The sequence below is a fragment of the Nannobrachium achirus genome (genome assembly GCF_963921795.1).
Source record: "Nannobrachium achirus genome assembly, chromosome: 1".
Classification (NCBI taxonomy): Eukaryota; Metazoa; Chordata; class Actinopteri; order Myctophiformes; family Myctophidae; genus Nannobrachium; species Nannobrachium achirus.
This window is the reverse complement of record NC_137810.1, coordinates 49,123,518-49,143,619: the sequence shown is the minus strand read 5'-3', so window position 1 is coordinate 49,143,619 and position 20,102 is coordinate 49,123,518. Positions and strand designations below refer to the sequence as shown.

The window sequence follows — 20,102 nt, the reverse complement described above, 5'->3', positions numbered from 1 at the left end:
TTTTACATCATTTTACATCAGTGGCGCCGCTGATCATTTTACATCAGCGCCATTTAAGGTTTAGGCAGCCGTGTTTTGCTCAGGTAAAAGCCTTTATAAACATTAGAATCATCACGATTCGAGGTGCGATTTCAATGTCAAAGCAAAAAAGTACACAATGTTCTTCCCTTCCTTTGATCCCTTTGCTGTCAGAGCTGTGCTCAGTCAGTCAGGCTATCAAATAATTTCATAATTATCACAGGAAATAAATGTGTCAACAGTAGTCATACATGTGGTCAATTACAACCCGTTACAACCAGAAGTCAGTCAGTCAGTCAGTCAGTCAGTTGACAACATTTAGTGATCATTGCAGTAGTTTAATGATTTCCTCTATCAGTAAAATAGATGACGCGTCCTGCCAGCATTCAGCTTCCAGCTCAGCTCGAGACAAGAGGTAAACAGGCGGAGCTAATTGATCGTCTGGAACCAATTTGCTTTGAATGTTACAGATCCGGTTTAGAACGGATACGGATACGTCCTTATATACGAGCTTTATCGGGTTTAACCACTGGATACAGAAGTAGGCGGGCTCTACACCGGATGTGAGCACCGAACGGCAAAACAGAACCAGGCTTTCCGCAGGTGCTGCGACGTAACCTCGCCTACCAGGCAGCTGCGACGTATGTAAAACATCGGTGACGCGAGGCCACCTCATTGGTCGGTTCATCGCCGGGCCCGATCCTATTGGTCGCGACGCGGAGCAGTGCTAACGCTAGCCAGAATGTGTGCCGTCCATCCCCACAGAGCAGAAGCGGCCGAGCAGTCACAGGCAGCGAGGGTTTCCGCACAATGAAAATGAAAACTCATCTTCCAATACTACCGTTCTGCTGAGCGGCACATCATCCTCGCTGTTTGCTCACATCGTTTCTTTGTAGTCAGCTCAGGCCCTTCGCTCACTAAGCTTGTTTGTTGTAAAAAGCTACGAAGTAGAAACATCCCCACCGAGAGAGAGCGAGGATGTTGGTCCCCGCGGGAAGATAATGAAGAGGCAGCGCGTTGTTCTGTTGGTGTGCCTCATTGTAGCTCTCCTGTGCTGGTAAGATAACACATGAAAATCACCCTAACCTTCACCACTGCGTTTATGATAAAAGGGACTTTTGAAATGACTTTTCGACGGCACCCAAAGCTGTGTTTTATCACTGGGTTTTGTCTCATGTCTTGTCGTTCCATCTTTTGACACATCGATGCGTGTAATCTGAACGAGTGATGTGTCAGTGCATCTCATCACCGCTGCTATACTGCTAACAGCTTGTCACATTGTGGAGTGGCTTGGCCTCGTTTTAAAACCCATTGTTTTGTGATTGCGTTAACTTGTTACTAACCAGCCAGCTGTTGTCAACATTGCTGGCTTTTCCAAAGAACAGTAAAGATAGGTATTGGATGTCCATGTCCTGCCTGACTATTATCTTTTGTAACGGTTGCCTGCTAATCACACTACTGTTGAACATGTTCACTGGAAGCCTTTGTAATCTCAAAATGATTTGTTTTGAATTTGTGTTCATACATTGAATGAACCTTCACTTCACAGGTAGAGGTTGAAGCAAATATGTATCGAGGTACTGTTATTTTACAGGAATAGGCAATATTGGATAGAAATGTATAATTGAATGGAAACAATCATTCAATGTATTGCAATATATGCATCTGTATGTTACTTGAAATGGCCACTAGCATGCCTGCACACATGCATGTTTGTTCATAGAGGTGACAGCTGTCAGTGGTCGTGAATGTGTTAAGTCCATAAGAGGAACCCCTGGCATTATGTGGCATTCATATAACAATAGGGTTAGCGAGGAATATAAAAAGAACATGTAATGTGTTAACTTTCTCCGGCTGAGGGATTCAGTTACAGGCTTACAGCTACCTACCTCTCCAGGTTGAAGCTATCATCAGCTAAACAAACGTTTATTTAGATTAGTTTCTGTGTATTATTCATTTATCGGTGGCTGGCGCTGTTTTCCCTTTTCTTTGACGATGGCTTGCCAGATTGATCGGTGGAAAACATTTAATTTCCCTTCATTTTAAACTGCGACTTTGACAGCTTTATTCTATTACCAACATTCATATCATGTAGTGGGTAAATCACGATGAGTCATGACATGGATTAGGTTAGTGTTATTTAATTTCTTCATCAATAAGTAAAATTGGCAAGTGCAGAATCTGATGTTGCACTCACTGTTTTGGTGTTGGTCTTGGAATGTTATGCCAAAATGCAAATTGAGATGATCTACTCTGGTTGACTGCTATTTTAAGTTTTATTAATCACTAGGGAATAGAGGAAAAACTATAAGCTCACAACAAGTTGCATATGTTGTGAGATTATAGATCCGGTAGTTTTGTGGTTTCTGAAAATATTGAACATTTTGTGATTTTTTTCAACTAATGACATGATAAAAATCGGACACCAGGTTGAAAGTGGTTAACCGGATGTCAAACTAACTGCTTATGCCTCTTTCTTGACAACTCCTACTTGGAGTCTGTATATTTGAGAATACTAAGATTGGCATATTTAATCATTTCCCTAAGTTATTATCCTTCAAAAGTAGGCTAAGTTAACAGTTTCCTCCTTGGACTATAGAGATGACATAACAGCTTTTAGCCGTGAATGTATCCTAAGGCAATGTGCTACTTGAATGTCAATTGGGCGAAAAACCTGTACATTTGTGTAGATATGGGCATGTATAGTTTATTGTGTAGTCTCAGGAATTGGCCTAGCTGTTATTTATTTGCATTTACTGTGTGCCAGACAGTTCTACTTTCTGTAGCATACAGTTTGTATTGTAATGCATACATAACATTACTCTGCTTAATAACACAGTATTGTGGTGAATATATAGACAGTGGTCAGAGCACATTGTAAAGGGACTGGGAGGGTCGGACTTAAACAAAAATAACTAACTAACTAAATAGAGGAGGTCCTATTAAAAAAATGAAAAGAAAAATCCTTCCGTCTGTGATAGAAAGATGTCCAGGAAGTGAAGCTTTACAATGGAGATTTCAGATTTTGTTATGCGTGTTATCTAAAGGTTTATATGCTTTACCGGTATGTTGATGAGAATATTAGATCTTCACTTCTGTGCTGTACGAGCCACCAAATCTTACTTACGCTGAGCCATCGCTGCATTGCAAAAACGTCCAAGCTATATGAGCCACCAAGGCTTATATTCTTTTAAGTACAGAGTGAACCATCAATGCTGATATTTTGTTTTGCGAAAAACGTATATGCCAATTGAAACATCTAACCGCACTAGTAGTGCTTGCTTTTTATTTATTTATGTAATGTAGCATTAATTAACCTCTTTTTTGCCAGCTTTGTTTTATTCTGCATCATTGCATTAGTATACTGTAGGTCAGAGTTTCTGTGTCAACTAAGCTGGCATTTAAGGGGTTAAGTGCTTCCACAGCCGTACAGGACTACAGGCCTTCTGTGCCTGGTCTGTGTCTGAACAAGGAAGGGGAATACACAAAGACACCAGTAATGGCCTCAAAGCAGGAACAGGGAACTGTCACTGTCCCAGGAAAGTGAGAAAACATATACAGTATAGATTCATATAGGTTAAGAAGTTGGATCAACATCAGTTTGCATTCAGTAAAATAACATAATCGTATGCTACTATTAGTCTACTCTACTTACTATAATCAATGCTTTACTGATACTGTATCTTCTTCATGTTGGGCCCTTTCGTGGTGAGATCTTCCAACAGTCATTCACTGTCCACTGCTATGAGAAGGTTACACTATTGCCTGACAGACTGAGAGTAGAGAACAGTGGTCAGTTGTTTGCTATGCTGGTACACGTTTTCACTTTCCCACAGCCAAACTAATGACACGGCATTAACATGCATGGACTTCATTAGTAATGTAAACTGCTTTTTTAGTGCGCTGTTACCTTCTCACTACCCAGCGCCAACTCTCACACCTCCTAGAAGGAACTTATACAGTAGGAAACATGGGGATCAAATCAATGCAGAGAGTGTGTGCATCAGATTTTAAGTGTTGACCGGGAGGCCTATAGAAGGGGGCTGGATGCCAGAGATTGTGGGGCTGTCATCACCTGGCAACAAGAGAGGCACATTTAAGTTACCTGGTAACACTTGCATGTGGCATTTTGCTGATCATATGAAATGTGTATTCAAAATGTATTTTGAATGCAAAAACATATCAAGCACTACTGAGTCTCAAATTGTTAGTAAGAGAGTGCACACAGACAAAGGAGTCGGTTGCCTTTTAGCCTACAGATTTCTCGACATTAATTATGGATATCAGAATCTGAGAGAGAGAGAGAGAGAGAGAGAGAGAGAGAGAGAGAGAGAGAGAGAGAGAGAGAGAGAGAGAGAGAGAGAGAGAGAGAGAGAGAGAGAGAGAGAGAGAGAGAGAGAGAGAAAACAGTTTTGCCATGCCATCCTGTTATCCAATATATCAGCATATCGGCCTTAAAAAGTCCACAATCTGCTCAGAAATAGCAGCATGGACTCTTGTCCTCAATAGGTTAGACTCAGTGAGGCTGCTCTGGTCACTCAGTAACCAGCTAGGTCTCTTTATGTTGCGGGGCACAGCAGTATGTGCTCGTACTGTTTGTGTAGGTAATGTTCCACAGGACACAGAGCCAGTAACAGGGGACTGACTGTGTATACATTAGCCCAGGCTGTTCACATCAGCAGCACTGATGGTGTGGCGCGTGTTCATGTTTTGAGTGTCTGGACACGTGCACAATTTGTGGGTGTGCTGCCTTGTGAGGGTGTGGCAGCCAGCAGTGGCTCAGGAAGTAGAGCGGACATCATCATCTAGGAACCGGAAGGTTCCCGGTGTGATCCACGGCTCCTCCTGGCTTCATTTCGAAGTGTCCTTGAGCAGAGCATTGAGCCACTAACTGTTCCCAATGAGAAGGTTGGTGTCTTGCATGGTTGATGCAAGTGTGTGTGTGTGTGAGAGAGAGAGAATGTAACATGCATTGTAAAGCGCATTGGATAAAGGCACTGTAGAAGATAATGCAGAACATTAAATAGATTTGTGTGAACATGGACACTCCCAAGTTGACTTTAAAAGATGCATTAAAGGTCTTTAGAAGAGTAAAAAGGGGGATTCCCGCACAGTGTATTCACTCACTTACTGTACAGTAAAAACAGTTGATGCAGATACGTTTGCTCTGGGCTCCGAGCGACCTTCTCCTACATACCTGTACATTTCAGTAGGTGTTAAAAAAAAGGTTTTCTACAAAGATTAAAGGTCTGCCATCTGCCACATGCATACACCTTCCAGTCCATTAAGTTATATTTTTTGTCTAGACTACAGTAGATGTCTGCCAGAATGTGTCATCATGACACTAATAAGCACTGCAGTTCTTTCAACATACTTCTCTTCTCTCAGTTCAGATAGTGAATTGCTTGCACTGTTACTCATCTCTGTCCCGGGTACTTGGTGCAGTTCGTTGTTGGACACTTGATGGGGTACAGTACAAGTACAGGTGATATAGTTAAGAGGCCACTTGAAGATTATTGTTAGAATTATTAATGCAATTTTGATTGTGATTGTCTTTTCGCAGCAGCCATTGGCTCAGTTGAGGATACCGTATCACTCTCTCTTACTGCTAGTTTATAATCAATCAAGCATGACAACGTAACATATCTGAGCTTTTGTTTGGAATGTTGTGGTGATTTGTTCCCTCAATACCAGACAGTTTATTGACATTTCTGTCCAGTTGCCTAATTATCGCATTATGTATTTGTGCCAGCAGCTTTTGTTTTGATCACAGGAAATGTATTGTTAGACTAGACATATTAATGTGTAACTGACTTTTGGCAACTGAGTTTGTTTTTGGATATGATCCCTACGTCCTCCCTCACAGACAGGGATCCTGTAAGACAACACCCAGCCCAACTTGTTTCTTTTCCTGGCCGATGTTTAGGATGAGCTGCTCTATATGGCCTGGCTGCCGCCTAGCTTCCCTTCTCCCTGGCTGCTCCTATATCATATTCAGAATGCACAGCCCCAGCCTATTGAGCAATCCTTCCTCCTCATGATCATGTGTTTTCTGGCACTCACATCTAGGAGGAATCCTAATCAATTAATAATAACGCAAGTGGAATTAGTAAAATATGATATAATCAATTCCACTTTGAAGTTACTTCAGCTCTTTGACCTTGAATCAGATACTGCTGACATTAAATTATACACACACGCACGCACACACGCACGCACGCACGCACGCACGCACGCACGCACGCACAGACACACATGGAGAGCAAACCTTTTTTGTGAACAAACCAAGGCTGGAAAATATGTCATTGGTACAGTATGTGTCCTTGAGTATACAGTAACTGAAGATGTGTGTTTGCCCTTCTATAGTATTAGTAATGCACCAAGTGAAATTCCTTGTATATGAACATACTACAGATACTGATTCAGTGCAGTCAAGAAAGAGCTAGGCAATGTAAAGCAGCTCTTGGTCACGCCCGCATCGTAAATATATCCCACTTTGCAGTGGTGTTGCATAAGCACAGCTTTATTGTGCTCATGGCCATATGCAGCAGTGGTCATTCAAAATGTCCAGTTCTCACCGATTCTGTTACTCTCCTGATAAGCACAAGTACTGATATCGGGAGGCGTACTGGGATATTATAGGGTTAGTTCACAGGGAAAATATTGTGTGCACGTCTTATGCCTGTATTTAGGCCAGGTTCTGGACATCAAGGCGAGAATCAAGTAGAAGCTAAAACATCCGCACAGTGTTTTTAAGCTAAGAAAATCGTTTTTTGGAGCTTAAAAACAGCGTGCGGATGTTTTAGCTTATCCTTGATATTATAGGGTTAATCATGGGGGAGGGGTAGCAACAAAGAAAGCGAGAGGGGGGCCGTGTTTCACTGTTTCACAGCTCCAGCAGTGGGCAGGAGGATGGTAAGGAAACATGCAATAGGATTGAATGGCTAAAGAAGCCCTGTCAGTTATGATCCAATCCTTTTGACTTGTCCGTTTACAAGGAGTATGCACAGATTGATCTGAGCGCAGCCACCACCACCACCCTTGTTTACTTCCTCTCAGCTATCCATACCATCCAGCTATCTATGGCTGTTATGGCTCTGCGGTCCATAGGTCTACTGCCTGTTATTTATGGCATTGTTGTGTGTGTCCCTACACGTGCTTTTGTCCCTCCTGTTTGTTGTCTCGTCATCATCGTTGCACAATTCCTCTGTAGCTCTCTCACTGTTGTACTTCATACAACTATTGAACGATTATTTGTACACTTGTAAACTGCCCTCAGTTCAATTAACCTACGTGGGAAAGATTAAGTTGGTTAGTTGAAGGTTCTGAATGTGGGGTTTCGTTATATTTTCAGTTAATTGCCCATCCCTCCACCCCGGTATGTAAAGGAGTAGAACTAGAAAGACAGAAAGCTTTGTGAAACCTTGGTATTCAACCTTCTATTTGCTTGGTTCCTGCTCATTTCACGGTCACATTCTGACGACAGTCCCAGTCAGGGCCACGGGGTCTATGCGTGAGTGTGTTTGCTAATGTGTGTGTGTGTGTGTGTGTGTGTGTGTGTGTGTGTGTGTGTGTGTGTGTGTGTGTGTGTGTACTCTAAATGTGTGTGTGTGTGTTTGTACTCTAAATGTGTGTGTGTGTGTGTGTGTGTGTTTGTACTCTAAATGTGTGTGTGTGTTTGTACTCTAAATGTGTGTGTGTGTGTTTGTACTCTAAACTGACTCATTTAAGAATTCAACATTCAAATAACCACATCCTTTATGGCTGGACTACAAGCTGTGAGTGTGAGCCAACAACTGGGTCCATATAATCAGTCTAATCAGCATATAAAATACCTGATCTGTATTACCTGCGAGGGAAATTAATATTTGTCATAGAGAAACATAGAATTAAATGCATGCTGCACATGCGCACACACAGCTGCAGTGCTTGGAGTGTGCTGTACTGTATGTATCCATTGCCTAGTTTGTGTGAGGGGGAAGTCCTTTTGGGCTTGTTTTCTAAACGCTGCTAACAATTCTTTCCTCTGCAGAGACATCATATTTCCTGCTTCCCTATTCTATAGGATGTTGTGGTCTGGTCTTTCCCTCTTTTCTTTTCTTGCTTTGTCACCAATCTCTCAGGCATGGTCTCATCTCTTACCCCTGGCACAAACTGGCCACTGAACAAATCATTGATATCCTCTACCATGTAAAGATGATATGACACTCCCAAGATGTTACATAGTCCCAACTCCCAACATGTCAAATGACTAGTATTGTCCAATGCTTGACTAGTTATTACTAGTGATAATGCCTGTTGTTTGTTCTTTCTGTATCTCAGAGATTTTCTTAACTAAAGCTACCCTGAAAAAGCACCCTCTCTCTTGTTTCAATCAGATTAGCGAACCATTGCAAATTTGAAATTTCAATGACTGTCAGTGAATCCTCTTGGGGCCTGAATAAGTTTACAAATTAGTTGGGATCAAAATGGTCTGGATGAAACGAAGTGTGTGTGTGCGTGTGTGCGTGCGTGCGTGCGTGCGTGCGCGTGTGTGTGTGTTTTAAAGAGGCCTTTCTGTTACAGTGCATATTATAATAACTACTTACAGTACATACCACTTAACCCATTAAGACCTAAGGCCGATTCTACAAATGCCTTCTAAATCAGTAGTTTCACTTCTAAAATAGCAGAAATACAAGCTCGTACATCTTGTTTATCTGCAATTTTTTGAATAGCCAACGGAAAACTCTAAAATGACACAGATGTTTCCCCTGGGCAAAAATAGCACAATGTGATTCACTGTGAGCTTTTTAGCTCTGAAAATATTTTAACTTTCACCTGACAACCAGATTAGGGATTGAGGATTAGCGATGACCGATTAAAAGAAAATGCCTAAAGCTATCTAGTCACATTATTAGTGTGAATGTGAACGCCAACAACTGGTCAATCACCTTCCCAATCAGTGTGAGTGAGGCCTTTGTAAAGCTATAAACTATAATGACTATAAGTTCATCAATGACAAAGTACCTCTCTCTTTCTCTCTCTCTCTCTCTCTCTCTCTCTCTCTCTCTCTCTCTCTCTCTATGCAGGTCTTGTTAACACAAGATAGAGGCTTAGTATGTGTGTGTGGGTCCATTGGTGTAGTGGTGGTGGTGTTATTTTAGAAGACCAGGGATCAGTGCTGCAGGGCAGGCTGGCATCTCTCTGGTTTAATCAACAGAGACAGAGCTGGACTGGCACTGTTGAGCTCACTATTGTCCCTGCCCACTGGCCATAGAGACTGTCAGGCACCCTAATCCCAATAACTGTCTGTCCGGTTCACTGTTTGTCTGTCTCTCACCTGTAAGTACAGTATTATATTGACGTTTTCATATCAAGGTCCATTATCTATTTGGCCATGGACCACCGTTTGATGAGATTTAGCCTCTCGGACCCAAACATTTGGATATTTTGTTATTGTTGGATAAGAGTTTGTCCACAATTCCATGCTGAATTGATGCGTTCGGAGAGATAACAAGCAAACATTGATTAAAAAAACAAAAAGAACAATAATTCTTCTACATACTATATATACCTCTAAATTAAAGTTGTACTATGTAACTTTTTTTATAAAACAAATCTTAAAATTCTCCTAACTATTAAATCACAAAAGTTTTAGAAGATCCGCGCCGTGAATTTCAGCCTGTAAAGCCTTCTCTGTATGTAAACTGAGATCCTTGCCGTGGACCGGATCTCGCGCCAAAATTGCGTCATCACACTACCGGCCAATCACAGCGAGGGTTATACAACTGCCGGCCAATCACAGCGCATCTTGAAGTGGGGTCGCTATGGCAGCCATATTTGTTGTCGCCCGTTTGTACCATCCCTTCTCTAGGTAATTTCGCCTACCAGGCAGGGTGAAGGAGTCCGTATCTCTGGAATTACTGAACGCACAGGAACAAGGGACCCCTTAAAAGATAGATCTCAGCGAGGTGGAGGCAGACGCGGGGGTCTGAAGGTACGAAAAACGTCCGAAAGACGCGGACGCGACCGCGGTTTGCTATAGGGCTAATGACCACTAGTTGGGCATCTTACACAGTATGGCTTTAAGTAATGCAGATGTTAATGGTCCATTTGGTTTTATTTTACACTCTCAAGAGTTAAAGATCTATAAGGGTCCTTTGGTTACCAACTCTCCATCATTTAGCTGGGGACCATCTGGAATCCCTCCAAGGACCACCGGTGGTTCCCGGGCCACTGGTTGAAAACCACTGCACTACACTATTGTGGCCATCCTACATGCTCGTTAAATGTCTCACTGTGCGATGGGAAAAAAGGTTAAAGTGTGATTATCCACCTTGACAAACTGTGTGAGTTGAATTGAGTCCACTAAGTCACACTGTGCGATGGGAAAAGGGTAGCACCCTTTTCCCATCGCACAGTGTGACCTCAATTCAACTCGCATAAGAAGACATGGCAATTCTCCAAAGGGAGATGATATCTCCATACATCTTTTCACAAACCCTTCTTGACAGATAATCTTAGATAGATATCGATGCTGATTCCCCACATGCTTTGACATGCAGTAATTTCTTGGATAAAGGTACTAATTTCTGTTGACATAAACCCTTTCATATCTTCTTGCCACCTGTGCTGTGATGCCGTGGGAAAACGTGGTAGGAAGCATGAGCTGTGGTGGTCAGACTAACTCAAGGATGCTCATTGTATCACTAACTGCTAAACCCTGCCTTGTGCCATTCTGTGCCCTCAAGATAATGTTGCAAGAAGGGGCGGAAAGTAAACCATCTTGATTTGGCCCGATGGGATAAGAGTCAAATAAGTTGGCGCCATTACGGAGAATTGATGGCGCAGTAATGGCTGATTTTACACTTGGTTGCATGATGAAAATAAAAGTAACCGATCGACAAGCTATATTATTGTTACTATTGTTTTGTCTTTTTTATGTGATATGGACCTGAGTCTGAAATAAAGATGATATACAGTATATATTTAGTCTTAGTTTTAGTCATCATAGCTATAGTTTTAATTTAGTTTTCGTCAATGGAAAAGGGTAGTCGATGATAATAGTTCGTCATAGTTCTAGTTTGTTGACAGAATTAACACTCTTGCAGACTGTATTCTGTATTGTGTATTCTGCTCTGACTGTATAGGGCAGCAGAGAGAATCGATTGTAGTAGTCTTGTTTTTCTGAAAGTGCCTTTTATCTTTCTTTTTCTGGTGCAGTGTCCCAGCAGAGATGTGTTTGATCAAGTGGAGGTTTTTTGAAAAGAAGTAGGAACTTAAAGTTTACCTGAAAAGACCAGGAGTAAGAGCTGAATTATTGCCAGTGGCCTCAGGCGATGTCGGATGCAAAATAACAGTGTTTACTGTACAGGTGAATAGCATTTTATGGGTGGAGGAGGTTGTTGGCTTTTCTGACTGGAGTGTTTTGTCAGCAGCACTGCAATGTAGGTTAACTAGTGGGTGTGCGTTTGATTAATTAACTGCTGTGTATGAGAACTGTACATTTAGTTGCCTCATGTTAAACCTTTTTGTTAAAATAAAATACATACTGCACATAATGTACTTTTAACAATAACATTGCACATGTTGTTTGCCTGTGTAGCTAATCATTACATAATAAATTACGAGATATTGGAGCCGGCTTAGACTTAATAATAAATAGGCAGAGGCATTTCCAGTTCTGGAATCAAAAATACTCTACTGTAAATATTGTGTTTAAGATATCCAGTTATCGCAAGGTTGCATTGCTACTAGTCATAATAGTCATAGTAATAAAATAACTACAGTCACAACACTGATGGCTGTGAAGCCTGGGTTGTTATTTGTTGTTTCATGAAATTGTTTCAGATTGCCATATACGTACATGTAATTTCAGAAGTTGTACAGAATCCCCAGCCTAAAATTTAAGTTAAAATTTGAAGAAATTATGTCTATGGTATACCAAGCATATTAGCACTTATATTTTCATTTCCAATTATTTTGTTAGAGAAAAACATTTGACCATGTATCTCTGTTTGTATCACACAATGCTGGAGACATGTTTTCAAGCTAAACTAGTCTGGTACAGTTGTGAATGGGCCAAAACACTAAAACCAAGGTTAACTTGGCTTTGCTCTTGACTTTCTTGTCCAGGCTCCAGTCCATTCCTGCTCTCCTTCTGAAAAGGCTCTGTTTCCTCCCCTCCCCCTGTCTCACTTGCTGCTCTCTTGAATGTTTACCTTTTTCTAGCACAGCCAACCTCTCTTCTACACTCCCTGGTCTCTTCCACTTCTTTGTCAGGGGTCCCTCTTCCCCTTTGTTTTGCTACACTGTGCTTCCGTGCGTGTACAGTATGTGACAGGCACACACGGGACACTGGTCAGTCGCAGGACGCATGCTGTTGAGAACATTGTGTACTATTAGCTAATTGCACCGCATTCTGACTTTTGAGGAAGCTGGCATTCAGAAGGCACGATGGTCAAGCCACCAAGCCTGTCTCCTATATACATAGCATAGTACTTAATAGGCCAGTTTCATAGGAACATTGTGGTATATTTGTTTCCTTGGTAGCTAAGTGCACCACTAACTTGTGCAGCAGTAAGTAGCCTGCCACTCAAGTGTGCATTAGACTGTTTAGTGTTTACAGTAAACGTGCCACGCACGCACCCACCAGTACATCGGCACAATGTACTGAGGTGGACGTGAATGTTTTATGAGTTTTTGTTCCCCTCCTGTGTCTGCTGATGCATGCGTTATCTGCCCGAGAATGCACATGTACGCCACCCCTACACCCCCTCTGCAGCATACAGTATATACACACACCACACAAACGTGTGCTGTCTGTGTCCCACTGTCCCGGTCCGCAGATAACACTGGCCGAGTGGCTTTTCTAGCCACTGTCATTAAGTACACATGAATGGGTCTGTTGGTCCTCTCTCAATGAGGCTGGCCGGCCCGGGCCGGCGTTCCCAAGCCTCTTTTCATCCCTGGTCTGAGAGTGCTGGTCCGCTTCCCACTGTCATCGCTTACACGCCACCGTCCGTATCGCCACCATACTGAGGCGGCTGTTTTCCTGGCAGTATGGCATTCATATAACGCCGGGGAGAATAAAGATTTTAGATACATTTCACTTGTCGGTTTAGAGTTAAAGAATAATCATCACCCGGGAGTGTGGTCGTCTCAAGTTGGAATGTCATTTTGAAATGTAATCCCGTAGAGCTTTGAACCAGATTAATTGAAATCCTTGGGAAAAAAGTTGGAAACTCTCAGGGGGTGTAGCTCTCTATGCCTTTGTTATTTTCTACTTATTCTCATCTCATTGTCAAATGTCCTGTTCAAGAGCATGCCGCCAGGAGTAGAGGGGATGTGATGTGAGGGGAGATGTGGAATTTTGTACGTTCCAGAAATAGGCTCTTCGTGTGGGTCCCCTGCTTACAGGAAGCGATCGGTTCCTCCTTCCACTAACCACCCTATAGCCTTGGTCCTACAATCTGGTAAACTGCATGTGTCTCCTCCTCTGTCACATTAACAAAGACTGAATCCGTGCTACCAACTTCCATGTAGAGTACATTTGCACAGTTTAGGGGTATAGCTGAGGCCCATGTCCTTACAATGAATACAAAAACAAAACAACCTTTGATTACCTGATAAGCACTAAGCAGTATAGTATACCGTACAAACAGCCAATAGTAGAAAAACAGCAGGTCAGTGCACTGTCTGTCGTGACAAAAGATTCTACAAATTAAAACTCCCAAATTTCTAAACGTTTACAAAAATGATTGTCTTGAGAATTATTTTTTTCTCAGTTTAAACGGCTAAAATGATCTAGAGAGACTGCGCCACAGTTTTATCTTTAATCATTTTTATCCCACGATTTCGTAACCCATTTTTTAGCCCAGTGCCAATTGACTGTGCCCAAGTTATCACAGAGTTAAGCTAGGATCTCTTTGATACCTGTTTGTGTGTGGGTGTGTAGATGTAACAGTTGTCAAACAGTTGGAGAGGCCTATTCTCCCCTGCCTCTCAATGTGGGAACCGGTCTGATATTAATCAATCAGGGATTAGCTGGTGACACCATCACCTCTGCTCATTGAATGTGGAAAAACAACAGGAACCAGGAGCTGGAGCACACGGATATCTAGACCCGCATTTAGGTGTGTGTGTGTGTGTGTTTGTCGTCTTATTGCTGTAGAGATTGCTTGTGTGCGCGAGTGCGTGCACATGGAGTGTGTCACCTCACTCACCTGGTGAATCGGCCTGTGTGATGTTGAAGGGCTGCTCCAGGGGGAGGTGTGTCTGTAGGCTCATTCAAGCTGCACCACAGAGAGGGAGTCTAATGTAAACTCTATTCAGTGAGCTGAGTGCGTCACACACTCGGCCGGAGTTGCGAAACACAAATCCTGGAAGATTGGAAAGTCAAACAACGGCCGAAAAAAACAACATGTTTGTACATGTAAATATACTGTACATGTTGCAAGTGAGGCTTGACCGCTCATTCATTCCTCCTCATTTTGAAGACATAACTTGTGCTTATCTACTGTAGCTGTGATGAACTGAAGGCTGGTGTCATTTGTAGTTTAAAACACATATATAGTACCTTTCTAAGGCCATAAATACATGTAGCTGATAGTCAGCCTACAATAGGGTTGGTTCTTCTACATCTCATGTCAGCAGTGCTAACCTAAACAAAAATCTCATTATCTGACTGACTGCGTATGCACACCATGGTTGGACTCCTTATTTGCATTCCTTTGCATTCTGAACGAGAATAAACATCCATCCCAGGCCAGAAGATGGCTAAGCGAACAGATTCGCCATGTTCTTTTGAAAAGCTGTGGTACAGTAAAGTGAATTATACATGGCATTATTGTGTACTGTTTGCGTCTTCAGTAATGTAGGCATGGGCTAATACCTATGTTACAGTTTTGTATTATTGTACTGTATGTCAAATAAAGTTTATAAAAACATCTTCATTTCAATAGAACAGTTTAGATTAATAGGAAGTGGAGCGAGAGTCTGGGAGTGACACGCAGCAAAGGTCCGCCGGGCTCGGGAATCAAACTTGGGACTATAGACACAGTATATGGTATTTATATGCAATGCATGCACCTTAACCACTCAGCCATCAGTGCCCCAAGGCTTTTCTGATCTCATTGAGTATCAGGAAGTGGTATTGTAGGTCATAGCACATGTGCCAACGTGTTTACAATGATGGTAAGTTGATAAAGAGGATGCCACCGTTTGAAACCTCTTCCACTTTGATGTTAACACCTTACCAGCAGTACACAAGATAACATCATGCTGTACACGGCATAAAGTGCCTCAGCCATTTAAAAAGTATTCTGTCTTCTTTATTTCAAATAGTATGTATATTAACTGTGTCCTGGCTGTCAAGAGGATGCAGCAATGAGGAGCATTATGGAGGATCAGTTGGGCTTTGAAACAAACTCCTTCTCTACATTATTCCCTGCCTCTTATGTGCAGGCAAATACACACATAGTGCAGCTGCAGCTAGCTTTTTGACTCTGCCGTCCCCACCCCCCATCTCTAGCACGCTGGCTAGCGGAATGTTTTTGTCTGCCTCACCGATATGCTGCCCTACTTTTTTCAGGGGCAAGCGAAAGCGAACCCTGGCACATTGCCTTGCCCTACACTCCACCCCTGCCCACGTGGCCTCCGGATCCTCTCCCTTTAACAGTTTTTTCCTCCTTCCTTATGCATATCCTTCTCTGGCCGTTTGTCTCATCTCTCTTGGATTGGCTGTTCCAAGGGAAAGCAGTGCTCTGGTCCAACCTGGATCCTCTGCCCAATTGTAGGATTTATTCTTAGGACGTGGCTCTGGGAGAGCAGCTGGATTTATTTGGCCTCTGGCTTGGCTCGCTCTTGTGTTTGTGTGTGTTTACTCTAGGCACATGACGAGGCTCATCCCAGAAAGGGAAAGTTTTCCTTTGCTTGCGTTTTTATCCACTGCCAGTCTGCCATTACCTTTGTATTGCCTAATCCGTGGTTCAACAGACAGAATCACAAGACTCCCATCTGTCTCACAGCAGTGCAGTGTTTATAATGCCGCCAGGATCCTTCTACATATACCCAGTGTGATGATGACATCATCCAGCACTTCTTTGAAATCCTAATGATTTATCTCTCTGGCTCTCCGTTTCTGTCCTTCACCTTTTCTCTTCATCTTGATATCAGGGCAGCAGTAGGAATATTGGTCAAAACTTCGCTAATCTATGGTCAAGGACACTGTTTCCCAAACAGTGGGTCGGGACCCATTTGTGGGTCGTGGAAATATTTTCATGGGTCCCTTCATTTTTGGTTTCCTACATTTTGTTTTTCATTATTATTATTCAAAATATCTTCAAAAAACATTCCCAAAAAGCTATTTCTTTCTTGAATTAAAAACACAATTTGATTATTTTTCACGAAGAAATCTAAGAAAAACCTAAGAAATTCTATAAGGAGTAGTGGAAATAGCCGATCTACAAGCTCACAGATCTGCTATTTTCGCTAGTTTGGGTCCCGGGCAAAGGTCTAATCTCTCTTTTGGGTCACAGGCTAAAACGTTTGGGAAACACTGGTCTAGGACACAAGTGGGATCAGCATCTGACCCAAATATTTTGCATCAGTCGGGCTTAAGTAGGAACTAATGAACCTGTTCAAGTGTATGCTAGGCACACTGAGAGCAGATTGACGCAATGGTAGGCAGATGGTTCATTTTATAACACTCAATTAAAGGACACTAAGGTTAAGGTGTTATGTGTGCATGGCAGGCAAAGGCGCTGTGTGTGTACGACTGTACGTACAGGTGTGTGTCTGTGTGTGTACGTACAGGTGTGTGTCTGTCTGTATAGTGCTGCATCGGGCATGTCAGAGAATGTAGGCCAGGCTAATCTTCCCCCGTCACGACTCACAGGTGATGACTTCTGAACGCTGCCACGGAAGCATGCATGGCACTTGTGCTTAAGACCCAGTAGGTAGTGGTATGTGTGCGAGAAGGGGATCTGTAAAGAATCCTAATTAATCAGGTTAATCCCGTACAGTGACTAAAGTAATATGAGAGACACTTAGAAGGACAGAGACAAAGAGAGATTAAGAAGGTGATGATGAGGGACAAAGACGAGTCGGGATCCAGCAATCTTCAGACCCACATCAGGATTTGAATATGTTAATGGTTGACAAGATCCTGAAATGAGAGTAAAAAAAAAACGTCAAGAAGGAAGTGACAGGGAGAGCTGGTGAGAGAGCACGGATGTTGCCCTGCGTCGCCACCATCACTTCCGATGTGGTCGTCCAGCTGCACGAGTCAAGGACGTGTGGAGGGGAGAGGGAGGACAGCATTTATTATTCATAAAAGGAAAGCCTGATGTTCCTCTTGATTCACCTGGCAAGTCACACATTATGTTCACATAGAGTATATACATAGACTGTGTGTGTGTACCGTGTGCACAGACTCAGCAGTTCAGACGTAGCACTTACAATTACATGCATGCACACTTAAAGATGTGCATATGAGAGACGTTGCTTGCTTTTACACATGCACATAAGATCGACTGAAGCACTCATCCAGACACACACACACACACACACACACACACACACACACACACACACACACACACACACACACACACACACACACACACACTATGGTCTCTCATACATGGTCACATGCTCCATCGTGGCAGAAGACCCTCTGGTTGGCCTGGCACAAACCTCTGTGTCACTGCCAGCAGCATCCTGTCAATGAAATGTGATCAGAGGCCATCCAGATCTCCCATCCACTTCCAGTCATGTCTGCTGATAGTATTTATCTTAAGCCCCTCTCATCCTGTTTTCTCCACCAGCTCTGTCTGGACCATGCCCGTCTGGGTACCGGTCAGTTGGTACAGTACATTCCTGTTGATACAGTAGCATCATTCCCGGTTCCCTGCAACTGAAAGGCCCTAAAACCAACAGGAAATAGCCCGGAGAGGGGGGATTGGCTTGCAACTCAAAATGGGTTCGAGTCAGGACGACAGTGCAACAAAATGTGTTTGTATGCCTGTTACCGCACCATGTGTTCTCGTCTACCTCCAGCTATCAGTGACATTTTACCGGACACGGGGCTCTGAGAAAGTACTGAGAAAGAGAGAGAGAGGCAGAGAGAATTTCCTCCAAATGGACGTGTGCTTCTAAAGTGGGACAGGAAGCAGAGATGGGGTGAGGGAAAGGATGTATGGATCGAGTGAGAGAAGCGGTTTCGTAGGCGTTTTAACGCTGTCGGTCTGCTGAGTCATTAGTCAAGCCTCAGGCATTCTGTCGCTGTCGGGCAGAAACCTCCTATCTCCGTATTCTAACCTTTGTTTTTTCCGAAAAAGGAATGCACTATACTTAATCATACTTCAAGCGTCACGCAAAAGCATCAACAGGAGCAGATCCTCAAACTGCTCGAAAGCTTGAGCTTGTAGATCTGCTACATTAGCTATGTTTAATTTGAATCTGGAAACGTAACAGTTATGGACATATGAGTTTTCCACCCGACGATTTCCTTCATTAGACTGGTACTGACCTATTTATTAGAACATATACCTCACATGATGCGTTAATTTAAAAAAAAATCTGTGTCTATATTGAGTTCAGTCTCGACTCTCTCTGCTACATTATCTTAACTTCCATCCGTCCCTCTCTCTGCGGCTCTCTTCACATCCCCCCTCAGTGCGTTGCATAACTTTCACAAGAAGTAGGTCAAGTTTCTACCCCGCAAAATGGTTCCTTTCGTCCCACTCATCCACCACCCCACCACCACCACCACCACTACCACCCCATCTTCTTCCTTTTCTTCCTCCAAAGGAATGTCAACACTCAGCTCTTTAAAGTTTAGCCATTCAATCCTGGGTGCACTGCACAGGGGGGTTGGTTGGGCATCCAAGTCTCAGTTCATTTCAAAGACGTGGCTTTGTGTTAGCTGCCAGCCTAGTACGGTACAAGGCATTTGCGTGCTTTTTATTGCGCTCCACTGCTTAATTTAATCACCTTTTTTATCATTTGAACGGGGCTTTGTGACTGAGCAGGCTGCAGTTAGATGGTTTACATGAGTCATCATGTGGTGGAAGTTGGACCAGAGAGCTTTATCTGTCATTGTTATAGAAGCTAGCTCTTGGTGGAGTGTTTATTCTGTGTGACCTATTCACTTAAACATACACAAACACCTACAGTAGGTGACCTATTTATGTCAATCATATACTGCATAATGTTGCTGTTCTAGGCAGAGCTAGCAGTGCAAGTTTCTGACTTGAGTTTCACTTAGTAATGTCTTTCCAGTAAGATAGAAAATAAATCACACCCACTCTGAAGTGAGCAAAGCTTTTATGAGTTAATGTCATTAAGCTTCCAGCTAAGCTTGGCCAATGAGCCAAGTGTGGGACATACATACGGACATACATACAAACAAACAAACAGACAAACAAACAGACAAAGCCAGATGCAGGAGCGGATAGCACCACTCAAAAGTGTTTCACTAATGCAATGGGCATAGATCGATAGATACCGTGAGTAAATGGATGGATCCCCCCCCCCCCCCCCCCCCCCCCCCCAGCACAGCAGAAGCTGGTCAGGGTGTAGGGTTGCAGCAAAACCTCATCTGTTCCTCATTTTGTAAATTGGGAGACCTAGGGGCCTCAGTTTGAAAGGACACCACAGGTAGTCTATAAAACTGATTTGTGAGTGTTCATTGATGACCAGTGCAGATACAGTAGGCAAGACTTGACCTTGGAGATACTCCTGATGGCCTTTGTAAACGTATCGTCATGCAGAAGTTCATTTGAGAGTGAGACTCAATCTTCCCTTTTTAATTATGTATAATGTAGTACACAATGTACACGTTTCAAGTACTGCATGTATAGCTAAAATTGTGATTTATGGCTAATTTAACATTGATCACCATTGATAATGATGATTTTTGGCAGATTCTAATTAAATGGTTTTTAATATCTTGTGATTTTATTGTGCCTCTGAGGCTCTGAGCCTGATGGATGGGGATATGGGGCGTACCATGTATTTTATTTGGTGTAATGGTGAGGAGATGATCAAACTGATCAAATTAATTGGTTTTACGGGTACATGTGAACATAAAAGCACAT

The 20,102-nt window shown here is 42.8% G+C and overlaps 1 protein-coding gene across 4 annotated transcripts in view; it reads left to right on the top strand.

Annotated features, from left to right (window-relative positions):
- The first annotated feature begins 793 nt into the window (after positions 1 to 793).
- suco (SUN domain containing ossification factor) overlaps positions 794 to 20,102 on the top strand; it is a 64,212-nt gene continuing 44,903 nt past the window's right edge. For all 4 annotated transcript variants that reach the window (XM_080732928.1, XM_080732927.1, XM_080732926.1 and 1 more), the window contains exon 1: positions 794 to 1,075. In XM_080732928.1, coding sequence (XP_080589054.1) covers positions 1,020 to 1,075 — 56 coding nt within the window. In that variant the 5' untranslated portion in view covers positions 794 to 1,019. The remainder of the gene's footprint in view (positions 1,076 to 20,102) is intronic.